Here is a 12,799-nt window from a genome sequence, read left to right as displayed (position 1 = left end):
GTCCCCAGTACAAAAAGACTTGGACCTGTTAAGAGCAAGTCCACAGGAGGCCACAAAGGTGGTCAAAGGACTGGAGCACCTCGCCTGTGAAGCCAGGCTGAGAGAGCTGGGCTTGTTTAGCCTGGAGAAGAGAAGGCTCTGTGCAGAGACCTTATTGTGGCCTTTCAGTACTTAAAAGGTGGCATAAAAAAGAGGGAGAGCAACTTCTTGTATAGGCAGATAGTAACAGGACAAGGGGGAACCGTTTTTAAAATAAAAAAGGAGACATTTAGACACCAGGCTAGGAAGAAATTCCTCACAGTGAGGATGGTGAGACACTGCAGCAGATTGCCAAGAGAAGTTGTGGATGTTCTGCCCAGTGGAAGTGTTCAAGGCCATATTGGATGGGTTTTGAGCAACCTGGTATAGTGGAAGGTGTCCCATCCAATAGCAGCAGGGTTGGAACTAGATGACATTTAGGGTACCTTCCAAGTGAAGCCTTTCTATGATTCTATGAAATACTCCTGAAAAAATTAATCTTACATCAGTCTTTTGATTTAGTCAACCATCCTAAGCTTCTCTACCTTTGATGAAAGTTTCTAGTTGAAGCATTTTAAATTTATTACTAATTAACTGTCTTTCTAGTCTCCAGACTCCTTTCTCACAAAGGAAAATAAATCAACATAAGTACAAAATAAAGCCCAAGTCACAGACACTCCCATTATTTCTTACTTAGAAGCTGTCCACAAACTTTCATGCACAGCCCAGGAAACATAACTGTTCTTTAATTCTGTTGATATGGCTGGCTCTTGTTGCATTGTTAATGAACAGGTTTATGTGAGAACTGTCCCACTGAACTATCAAGAGCTCTGTCATAATCTTTTCAGAACTTTCCCTCACTGTGAATTTTTGCCTCTTTTGTAAACTCCCATCTGCTCTGTCATTAGCATAGGTAAAACTCCCTCCATATCACCTTTTGAATCAACTCTATGCTTCTCCTCTGACATGAAATTTTAACATCTATTCCAATAATTTAGAGTTTAAAAAATCAAAATCAAACAGCAATTAAGAGAACTGCCACTGACACTCTGGAGATTAAACTGAGGTCACAGTATGGACTTCAGGTAGCAAACTGCTCCCCTAAGACTAAAATACCACTTTACTTTCTAGAGCATGCACACCTCCAATAGTACTTCAGCAGATAAAAATCTTTTTAGGTTTCAAACTCAAATAGATTGAGCTTGAATGTTTACAGCAATACCATTTGTTTCTGTTGGAGGCACTAAGAGTTCTTAAGAGTTTTAAGATTACCAGGAGGTTTGTGAAAGACAACTAAGAACAAGAAGTTCTTTGTCAGAAGGACTAAAATCATTGTCCAAAAAGAGGCATGGAACCCTGTATAACTGCTGGAGCCTACAAACACAGGAAGGAAAAGAAAATTATAGCAATTACTGCACAGGTAAGCAAGCTCCCTGCAAGATCAGGTGCAAGTATAAAAGTTAGTGGATAGCCTGGAAAAACACAGAAGATAATAACACAAAGCCAGTATGGTAATTCTTAAACACTATGAGAACTTGTGGAAGAGAGAGGACAACAACAACACCTCCAACTGCAGGGGCAGAGACCCCAAACTAATCACAGTGACTGACTGCAGACACACAGCACCATGCAAAGCTTTAAGCCTCTCCTTGAGGACTGGCTAGAGCACAACAACAAAAAGCTCTCAAACACTAGTTTTTTTGGGGAAAAAAAAAAGTTTAGGAAGATAATGTTAAAAAAACAAACAAACAACTAAACAGTTCCTCCACATATCTGAGTAGACTTTATAATGAATTTCTCAGAGGCAAACATGTGCTTCTGCATCTTTTTTGCAACATCTCAGAGATGTTTGCAAAAAAGTAAATCCCAGTAACTAGGCCTATGCAGCTGACTGATTCTGGAAACAAAGCAAGCTGTCTACTTAGGGGATGATCCTGAAAGGGGAAAGAGAGAGAAGATGGCTCCACCACTGAGAGCCTGACATCACAGTCCATCAGACCACAAATCCACTTCAACATAAATCTTTAACAAGCAGAGAAGGTGGAAGCCTTCTAAGGCCATCATGGGCAGAAAATTCCTTGATGAGGGTTGATGAAGATTTCAGGCAGGGGGTTACACGATGTAGACTTGGAAGCAGATGAACCCCACCTTAGTCTTAAGTGAACAATTATCACACAGACATTATATAAACAGAACCCTTCAGCTCCTCCTGAAGCTGTAGCTTCCTCACTAACATAGCAACACACAAGTGCTGAAAAGGAACAAAGGGAGAAGAAAAATTTCAAGTAGAAAGTCAGGGAATGCACAGGCAAGAACAACCACTAAATCATCAATTCCTTTATTGCCATTTAAATTTCACCCAATTACATCAGCACCTTGTACTTCACACTCACAGCAGGTTAACTACACAAATGGTTTAAGATGAAGGTTTTCAGCTTCTTGTTTTGAATTGTGAGTAGAGATTTCTCCACTAAATTTAAAGATCTCTTAAGTGTCTAAGGTTTTCGCCCTTGAACTCTGTAGTAGTATCTGCACATCATTTACTTTCCAAAGACTAAACTGGTAACTCTTGTAAAGTTTGCTTCAAAAAAGAGGATGCATATAAACAAAGCAGCTGAACTTCATTGTACACAAGCAGCAGAGAAGCTGAAAACAGACTTCGGCTAATACCTTACTTTAAACACCTCCTGTGCTGAAAAGAGCAAGAATTACAATCCTAAAACACAGCAAGATGTTTAATAGCTTGTCCAGTGGGTTCCTTACTACCTTTGGATACACAAAGCTTCCTCAACACAGAGGATGCTAATGCTAACAAAACTCCTTTTCTGTCTTTAATGTATTCCTTCAGTATAGATATCAGGGAGTGGGGGGAAAAACCACTACACACACATTTAATGACTGAGACTTTCACAGAATTTTTTTTATTTTTCCGTCTCTATGCACTTGAAGTCTATGCTAATAAGTCTTGAGCTAATACATGTATCACAGTTGACTGCTTCAAGGGAAATCCTGTCTCAGAAGGGTGAGGTTTCAGTGCTAGCATCCCTCTAGGAGGGATAATAAAAAGGAATAAAGAGCAGGGTAAGAACAGGCTTCCCATCTGTCACATGCATAAAAACATGGGTGATGAATGTGGCAGACAACCCACGTTTTTGTTTTTTAAGCTGTCACTTCAAAGAAGTCCTCAGCTAATCCTCAAGTGCGCAGAGAAGCAGGCTACAGGTTGCACACAGAAACTTACGGTGATTTTGGCCAAAATTCCCACTTTCATTAGTCAAACATAGAAACGATTTCAAATTACATTATCAGAATCCCAACACACAGGAACAGGTTCAACATGTATTTAAAAAAATAACAAAACCCAGTTCTCTTGCATGTTTTTGCACATGCTGCTTGCAAATAAAATTATTATTCCAGTCAAGAGGTACAGATAGGTATTGAAACTATGACTTCAAAAACAAGCTAGATCCTAAGCTGCTAGAAGTGAGCCATCTCACCTCAATACTCATACTTCAGTTGATACACAGAGGTTTCAATTTCTGTTCTCATGCTCTGTTTAACTTTTTCAAGTGTAACAGACCTAGGTACCACTAAGAAACAAGCTTAGATAGAGTTTAGATTAGGCTCCAAATCTAAGAAAAAGAAGTCATGAAAAAAAACAGGACTAGACATTACAGAAATAACGTTCTTGAAAAGGCATCCACTGTTCCAATGAAACAAGACAAATCTATTTTCCAATTTTTTTATTTGTTTTTGAAAATAGAACTAGCAACTAGCACAATAATTTGGTAGCAAATGTTTGAAATACTCTTAAACAAGAATGTAACAATATACAAATTGTATCAGAAAAAATGTTTCCAACAAATGCTAAAGGCAAGAAAAAGCTTTAAAAATAGAGCTATAAGAGCACCTTAGAATTACAATCTGATGTGAAGCACGCTTTAAAATACAGTTAAAACACTTGCTAAAAGAAACGTAGTTACAGAACAGAAAAGGCATTACACTGTTTAGAAGCTACTGCTGATTTGGTGGAAGTAGGGGAAGAGTTGCCACATTCTGGTAAAATCTTATAACAGGAATTCCTGACACATAAATACTACAGATTCTGGGGAAAAAAAATATTGTCTTACAGAAGACTTCATCATGCAATGGAGAAGGAAAAGATTTTGAAAAACAAAACAGCAATCAACAGTTGCTGATCATGGAATTATTTAGTTTGAAAAAGACCCTTAAGATCTTAGAGTTACATGGAGTGTTTTCTGTGATTCAGCCTTCTCAGATGAGCTGATTACTTGGGCTGGATGGGACCTTCAAAGACAATCTAGTCCACTTCCCCTGACATGGGCAAGGACATCTTTCACTTGATCAGGTTGCTCAAAGCCCCATTCAATCTGGTCTTGAACACTTCCACAGATGGGACTCACAACTCCTCTGGGCAACCTGGGCCAGTGTCTCACAACCATGACTGTAAAAGCTTCCTTCTCTGTGTCCAATCTAAACATACCCTACAATGGCTTAAAGCCATTACCCTCGGTTCTGTCACTTTAGGCCTTGGTAAAATACGTCTTTCTTATAAGCCCTCTCTAAGCACTGACAGACCACAATGAGATCTCTGAGCAGAGTCTTCTCCAGGCTCAACAACCCCAACTCTCTTAAATCTGCTTTGTAGGAGAGGTGTTCCACTTCTCTTACAATTTCCATAGCCTTCCTCTGGATCTGCTCCAACACATCCAAAACCTCTTAAGACTCAGGGCCCCAGAGCTGAACAACGGCACTGCAGATGGGGTGTCACAAAAGCAGAGCAGTGAGGAGAGAATCACTGCTCTCTACCTGCTGTCCATGCTTCTTTTTAAGGAACTCAGAATATGTTGACTTTCTGGGATGCACATTACTGCCTCGTGTCCAATTTCTCATCCATTCCCCAAGTCCTCTGCAGGACTGCCCTCAATGCCCTCATACCCCACCCTCTACAGATATGGGGGATTACCCCAACCCAGGTGCAGAACCTTGAGGTTCACACAGGCCTGCTCCTCAAGCCTTTCAAGGTCCCTCTGCATGGCACTCCCTTCCCTCAGCACATCACCTGCACTGCTCACCTTGGTGTCATCAGCAAGCCTTCCAAAGGCACACCCAAGCCCACTGTCTATGTTATTAATAAAGATACTGATCATCATCGATCCCAGCACAGACCTCTGAGGGACATCTTGCTATTGATCTTCATTTTGACATTGAGACAGTGACTACAACTCTTTGGATGTGGCCATACTGCCAGTTTCAGCTCCTCATTCACCAAACAATCCATCCATTAAACCCATATCTCTCCAACTGAGAGACAAAGACGGGGTGTGAGACCACAACATGTTGTCTGCAATAGATGGAAATGAAGTCGGAGAGACAGACAATATATCTTGTATCTTGTTACTTTCTAGACTTCTAAGATAGCAATAATCCACACGTAGACCACATTTTAGTAATTTTTCACAACAGGTCAATGCTCAAAAGTTTTAGTTACTGTCCTGTAAATATCTAAAGGGACTTGTTAGAAGAAAGGGGCATGTAGAGAGAAAAGAATAAGGGACTTGACAGCCATTACTAATGAGGGAGAAAGTCGTCTCTCATACAAGAAAATAGATGCAATAAAGCTTCTGCATGACTTTCTCCAGAGAGCCATGCTGATAAATAGAGTAACTTAAAAAGGAGGACTCAGCAGATGCATGTCTTCCTTTCCACCCCTCCACTGCTTACTAAAAACAGTCTTCGCCTTGACTGCAAGGGAGAAACTTACGCAAACAGACAGGAGGTTCATTCCCCTGCTGGAGACTCACAGCAGCATCAAGACACCGAGAACCTGTAGCGGACCTGGCGCACGGCAATGGCTCCGCTCGAACAGGCACCGGCGGGAGGCGGAGGCTCCCTCAAGGCGTACACGGAGCCCCCCTTCGCCCCAACACCCCGGCACCGCTGCCCCGCTCCCCGAAGAGGGAGAGCACCTCCACGGGCCGGGCAGACGCTCCGGGGGAGCCGGGGCAGGAGGGCACGGAGCCGTCTCCGGCCGCCTCCCGCCGCAGGGCTCCGGCTCGCGGGGCCGCTGCCGTGCCCGGCCGGCACCTCAGCGCGCCGGGCTGTCACACCGCGGCCGGGAGGCCGCCGCCGCTCCCTGCCGAGGGGCCGGCACCTCTCCAGCCCTGCCGGGGCAGCCCCGCGGGCTCCGAGCGATGCCGCCGGGGGAATGGCGGGGGGACGCCGTACCTTCGCTCTTGCCCAGGATGCGGCAGCAGAGGCTCTGCAGCAGAACGTTGGGGGATTTTTGGTCCGGAGTCGCCATCGCCGCGCGGGGAGGGAGAAGGCGGCGCGGGAGGAGGGAGCGGACGGCAGAGCCGGAGCACGGCGGGGTGGCGGAGGGAAGGAGGGAGGCGAGGACGCGCCGCTCGGTCGGCAGCGCAGGGACCCGGCAGCACCTCCCGCTCCCGCCGCCGCCCTACGGCGCCATTTTCACGGGACCCGCCGAAACCCGCAGCCGCCCGCCGCACACCCACAATGCCCCGCGCGGGGTTCCGGTGGCAGGCACCGCCCCGCGCGCGGGCAGGCCCGGGACGGAGCGGCCCCGCCATCGCCGGGCGGGCCCCGGGGCGGGAGCGGCCCCGCCATCGCCGGGCGGGCCCCGGGGCGGGAGCGGCCCCGCCATCGCCGGGCGGGCCCCGGGGCGGGAGCGGCCCCGCCATCGCCGGGCCGGCCCGGGGAATAGCGGGCCCGTTATCGCCAGGCGGGCCCGGGGGGAGCGGCCCCGCCATCGCCGGGCGGGCCGGGGCGGAGCGGCCCCGCCATCGCCGGGCCGGCCGGGGGAATAGCGGCCCCGCCATCGCGGGCGGGCCAGGGGGAATAGCGGCCCCGCCATCGCCGGGGCGGGCCCGGGGGGGAGCGGCGCCCGCCATCGCCGGGCGGGCCCCGGGCGGGAACGGTTCTGCCATCGCCGGGCGGGCCAGGGGGAATAGCGGCCCCGTTATCGCCGGGCGGGCCCCGGGCGGGACGGGGCCGGGTGTGTGCACGGCGCCTGCCCGCGCCTGGAAACGCCTCTCACCCACCGCAAACTCTCCCAAGTCACGTTCCGTCAAAGCACAGGTTCACTGCAACGCAGGTCTTCTAAGGAGTGCAGGAGGTGGAAGCCTTCTCAGGCCGTCATGGGCAGGAGCGAAAAAGTCCTTGATAGAGGGCTAACAGAGGACTGGAGACGTGGGATTGCAGAATGTAGACACGGATGCAGAGTAATCCTGTTGCCAAAATAGGTTCTTTCACCCGGTGTGCAAGAGGCCAATACACACACAAAGTGGAGGTATTTGATCAATTTACAGTTCTGCACTGAGAGGGGTGTGGGTGGCAGATCCACAAAGCCAGCATCGCAACTATCAAAACTTTTTACTGTTCATACATTTTAGTAAACAAAGGAATTAGTGTTTATTTGCTACAAGATACGTAGTTCCTAATAAGTATTCTATCTTCTCTTAATGATTCCCTTGTTTTTCATCCTTGTTAATCTGCATTCTCAGTCTTTCTCTTATTTTGAGTCAGTGGGGTTTTTTGAGTTGGTGGCTGTGAGTCCGGGATCACAATCTCGTCCTGCTGGAGTGACTTTTTACCAGTCGGAGCTGATTTCAGCACAGTTGCCGAGTTGGCATTATTATTTATTTCTTGATCTGGAAGTTCTGCTAGATGCCCTTGTGGCCCTAAATTCTGCATTTTCTGTGTCTGCCATCAGTCCCAAGTTCTTTTAACCTCTCCCAGGTCTGAGGTCATTGAAACATATCGAACCCTAAACCTTAACAAAGCAATTCTTCCAACAACTAATTTGTCTTTTAATGCCTGGACATCACTTACAGCTTCTTAGCTGCTCTCTGTTTCACAAATTAAATCTCTTTTTCGTTGTTGTTGTTTCGGCTTGAAACATGCAAAGATCAAACATCAGAGAACACACTTTCTTCAGAAATATTTACATATTTGCATTTTGCAACAATCCCGCGTTAGCCATAGTGCTGTGCACGTCCTCACAACAGCAACACACAAGTGCTGAGAAGGAACACAGCCAGGGAGAACAAAAATTCTGAAGTACAAACTGAGGGAATGTACAGGTAGGAACAACCTTTAGATCATTGAAATGCAACTCTTTTTGTTATTTACCCATTAAAGTTTTCCCAAATACATCACTACCTGATATTTTACATTGACAGGAGGCTAACTGCACAAATGGTTTACAATCAAGATTTTTCACCTTCTTGTTCAGAATTTTTACTAGAAATTTCCCAACTATATTTAAAGATCTCACAGGTATCTAAGGCTTTTGCCCCCAAACTCCATAGAAATAATTGAACACTGTAAATTACTTACAGGGAGATCAGGTTCCCTTGCTCCCCCCAGAGAAGAACAAGCTGCGGGGTGGCTGCATTTCTGTGATTTCCTGCCTTGGGGATCAAGGCTCATCAGTGGCTTTTCCACACAAAGTCATTACAAATCAAGGCAGGTCTGGAAGAATGTGAGAGGATCTGGACCCACATCTCCATGTCCTGCAGTGCCATGCAGCTGGGTGTCCCCAGTCTCTGCCGAGGGCCTGGGCTCTGGGCAGCTGAGTGGTTGTAGGGACCAGGGACAGCAGGCTCATGGCTGGTCTGCACTGCTCCCTGTGACCTGCTCCTCAGGCTTGTCACCCCTAGCACTGGCACTGATGTTACCAGATGTCTGAGTTCCATCTCTTCAGTAAATTCATGCAGTGTCCAGCCCAAAGTACATACTAATGAAATGGTTGTTACCTTGTGCTGCTGGAGTTTTGTGTGACCTGTAAGGGGTGATTTGAAATGCTGCAGCAGCAGCCAGGTGGGTGCACTGCTGGCTGTGAACAAATTCATTCCTGCTGTGCAAGACATGGTTTTCTGACAGCCCCTGTTGGCTTTATTGTCTCCACAGCCACAATTTTGTGTGTATGCTTTCTACAACCATGTACACATGGCCTTTCATTATGGAAACATAATGAAAGATGTAAACAACAGCTCATTGCTAGCATTACTGCTTGAAACAAATCGCAGTGGCAAGCCAAGAACTGAAACACATTGAGGATGTATGGGGTTTTGTTGCCTGGAATATTCTAGTAGAACCTTCATAGTCTCATCACTCACACTGTAACTCTTCAGTTCTTAATGATACGTTCTTCAGATTTTTTTTGAGAAGTAAAATAGGACCCAAAACTAATAAAATTACCAGAACTATATCCTATGTAAATATGGGCTGTAAGCTTCATTTCCAATAATTCTGAAGTAAAGACTTCAAAGGAGATGTGAAGACTTCAAAGAAGATGTGAGCTTTTTTCGTCTTTTTTTTTTTTTTTGGGGGGGGGGGTTTGTTGTTGTTGTTGTTTTTTGTTTTTTGGTTTTGGTTTTGGTTTTTTTACTGAACAGCAGAAGAATCTCAGTTCCATTTTTCTGCCCAAAGCAAACACAGTTGTGCCACAAAGAGCTGGTGACTCACCACTGCTGCTAGTCATTCAGATTTAGATTCCACCGTGGAAGGTGTTAATCTAGCAGGCAGCAAATATGGTTCTCACATGAGGCAAAAAATACTTTGGCAATTATATGTGGAAGTGGTGTTTCCTTTACAAAACCTTTACATTCAAAAGAGTCCAGTCACTCACAAATATCCTGTTACTGCTTTTAAGTGGATATACTAATTCTTTCTGGTCACACTAATTCATTTTAACTAAGGCAATTGTGTCACTGGTCTGAAATCAGAACACATTATGGAGCAGCATGATGAGAACATGCCATGGAAATGGGCTCACTCGGGCCTTCTGCAAGCAGCAGTACAAATACAAACCTAAGCTTTTCAGCTTCAGCATGACCACATCCTATGTTATGCTTCTGAAGGAGTGTGATAGCCAACCTTCTGTAACATTGCTGAGAAAGTATTCTCTCATTCTAGCCTCTTTTTCCCAAGGAAATGAGGCTTAGTAGACTTATTCTGTATGTCAGTGCCTCCTTGTAACTGCTGTATCTCATCACCATTTTAAACAAATTCAGCAGAGGGATGGAGTTCTTAAGGATATTGGTTAAAATTTAATGGTTTTTGAATTTTAATTCAGCAGCTAAGAGTACTAAGGCCTAAGTCAGTCCCCCATTGAAAAGAAAGATAAGGAGAACTTCTCCTACTGTGGTTGCCCTTAGCAAAGCAGCTGATGGGTGTGCACACCCTGGTGCGCACATCCTAGCTCCGAGCCACCGACAGTACCAGCTCTTCTTGCCTAGTCTGATGGATGGATGATTTAAGAACTGAAGGTGTAAGGGACAGAGAACTCTGGAAATAATGTGGAAAGTAGTCAGAAAGAGATAGGAGGGATGGAAAATAGAGGGAAGTTAAGCTTCATTAGTGTCACTTCTCACAGATCTCCTCGCTTTTTCTTAAGGAAAGAATGAATCCTAAAATCCTGTTTAGAAATGATAATTCTGATATAAAGTGGGTTGCTAGCACTTGCAGCTTATTGTGGTTTTACCAACTCCAGTACAGCCATGATTGCTTAAATCAACTTAAAAAGTCTCATTACCACTGAGAAAGAAAAATATAAACTGTTTTCTTACTGTATAAGCTTAGTTCACCTTGCTGCTTGGTCTCTCAGCATCGGACAATAAAAAAAAAGTTGTTGCTGCTCAAATTTTCATAGTACAGAAAGTTAATAAGTTAGCAGAATTAAATGTGTGCTTTTTAAAATTACGACAGTGTCTTACAAGAAAATCAGCTCATCCTTAGAAGGTTAAAGGGATTTGAGTTTCAGATCTGCAACTTGAAGATCATATTTCTGATAGTAAATAGCTTTATAATAAAAGAACATGCAGTGGGATCCAGCAGGAGGTGGAAGCTGAGGCTTCAAGTAAAGCTAGAAACCAATGTCAGCCTTAATTAAATAAGGATATTCACTAACTCGAGGAAGATGTTTAAAGCATGGCACTTTATTAATATCTGAAACATTTTAAATCACCCTTCTGATACAGCCTAGTGACCAGGTATGAACTGGCATGGGAGCTACTGAGTTGCATTTACATTCTGCAAAAGATCAGTCTACATGGTATCACTGTCCCTTTTAATCGTAAATCATCTGAATCTAATCAGTAGTACTAAGCAAAAAAAAATCTTATCCTTGGTGTGCTGGTTTTATGAACTCTTCTTTGGTTATGCCTACAGGGCACAATACCTTAGACAGCTCTCGCTCTTTGTGGAGCACACCAAAAGCAGTAGGGAATCATGCTAACACCTCCAGCATTTCACTGTGCTGGACAGACTTTTTTTTCTGTGTTATGTAGTCAATGTTAAGAATTATAGTGGCTGGAAATAGGGATGGATACTGTCTGTGCCTTAGCGTATGGCAGCCCTGGAAGTACAGCAGCTGGGCCTCTTCTGGCCTCCAGCACCATGTGGCTTCTGTCCCTAAGCATATATTTTCCACACAGGCAACCTCATAATGGCCTAGAGCCCTGCTATGCTGAGTCTGCAGCATTAAAAGAGTATTAAACAGATCTAATTTTTGAACAGCCATATGTTTTAGGATGATGTTCTGTGACTGTTTCAGATAGATGTCCTGTGCACAAGTGGGGCTCATATTAAGAGAGAGTTTAATCCAGTTTAACCCTCATGCTTGTGTTAGTTCTGCATTGCAGCCTATTCATTGTGACTTTCATAATATTACTACCACCTCTCCATTTTCAAACTCTTCACTTAGCTGTTCCTCTGTTGACTGAGGAGCCTGAAGTACATTCCATAATGCCATATACTTAAAGAAAGTCTACGGAATTGGTGTTAGTGTATCAAAAAGAAACTTGTGTTTCCCAATATTTAAAGAGATGCCAGAAACTATGATTTAAGATATATGAGAGCAAAACAAACAACATCTGAGGTTTTTTTTTTTTTAAATTTGGCATTTTTATTCAATACTTATAATAAAATAACAGTTTTAGATCACAGAATCACAGAATGGGTCAGGGTGGAAGGGACCATAGTGGGTCATCTGGTCCAATCTCCCTGCTCAGGCAGGGTCATCCCAGAGCACAGGGCACAGGATTGTGTGCATATAGCTCCTCAATACCTCCAGTGAGGGAGACTCCGCAACCTCTCTGGGCAGCCTGTTCTAGTGCATGGTCACTGCACAGTAAGGAAGTTCTTCCTCATGTTCAGAGGGAGCTTCTTGTGCCTCAGTTTCTGCCCATTGCCCCTTGTCCCATTGCTGGGCACCACTGAGCAGAGCCTGGCTCCATCCTCTGACACCTCCTGCAGACACTGACAGAGGTTGGTGAGGGCCCCTCTCAGTCATCTCTTCCTAAGGCTGAACAGGCCCAGAGCCCTCAGCCTCTCCTCACAGGAGAGACTCTAGTCTCTGAATAATCTCTGTAGCCCTTCACTGGACCCAGTCCAGGAGCTCGTTGTCCTCCTTTGTGCTGAGGAGCGCAAAACTGGACACAGCACTCCAGAAGTGCCTCACTAAGGCTGAGTAGAGGGGCAGGATCTAGATGGATAACATTAACTATCTAGATAAATAATACTAGCTCTCCTATAAACTGGAAGTTTTATTGATGTTTTGCATCTCGGGACAGTTGTCTTTCTTCTGCTGGTGCCTTGGCTATCTGAGAAGTTTCATTTTTTTCAGTACCTTTAGTCATAAACAGAATTCCTTTCCAACAGGAAGGTACACAGAGAGATGCCCATTGAAGCCCACTCCATATTAAATGCTATTGATCCCACAGGGGGAGACCACCAT

The 12,799-nt window shown here is 45.0% G+C and overlaps 1 protein-coding gene across 1 annotated transcript in view; it reads right to left on the bottom strand.

The window, feature by feature from the left end:
• The window catches only part of TUBGCP3 (tubulin gamma complex component 3), a 49,637-nt gene extending 43,104 nt beyond the window's left edge, over window positions 1–6,533 (bottom strand). Inside the window, exon 1 of the mRNA XM_066313809.1 lies at window positions 6,268–6,533. Within this exon, the coding sequence (XP_066169906.1) occupies window positions 6,268–6,343 (76 nt within the window). The 5' untranslated portion in view covers window positions 6,344–6,533. The remainder of the gene's footprint in view (window positions 1–6,267) is intronic.
• Between the last annotated feature and the right edge of the window lie 6,266 nt (window positions 6,534–12,799).

This window comes from Sylvia atricapilla, chromosome 2 (assembly GCF_009819655.1).
Source record: "Sylvia atricapilla isolate bSylAtr1 chromosome 2, bSylAtr1.pri, whole genome shotgun sequence".
Lineage (NCBI taxonomy): Eukaryota > Metazoa > Chordata > Aves > Passeriformes > Sylviidae > Sylvia > Sylvia atricapilla.
Note: the sequence above shows the minus strand (reverse complement) of the source record. Positions and strands in the feature narration are given on the sequence as shown.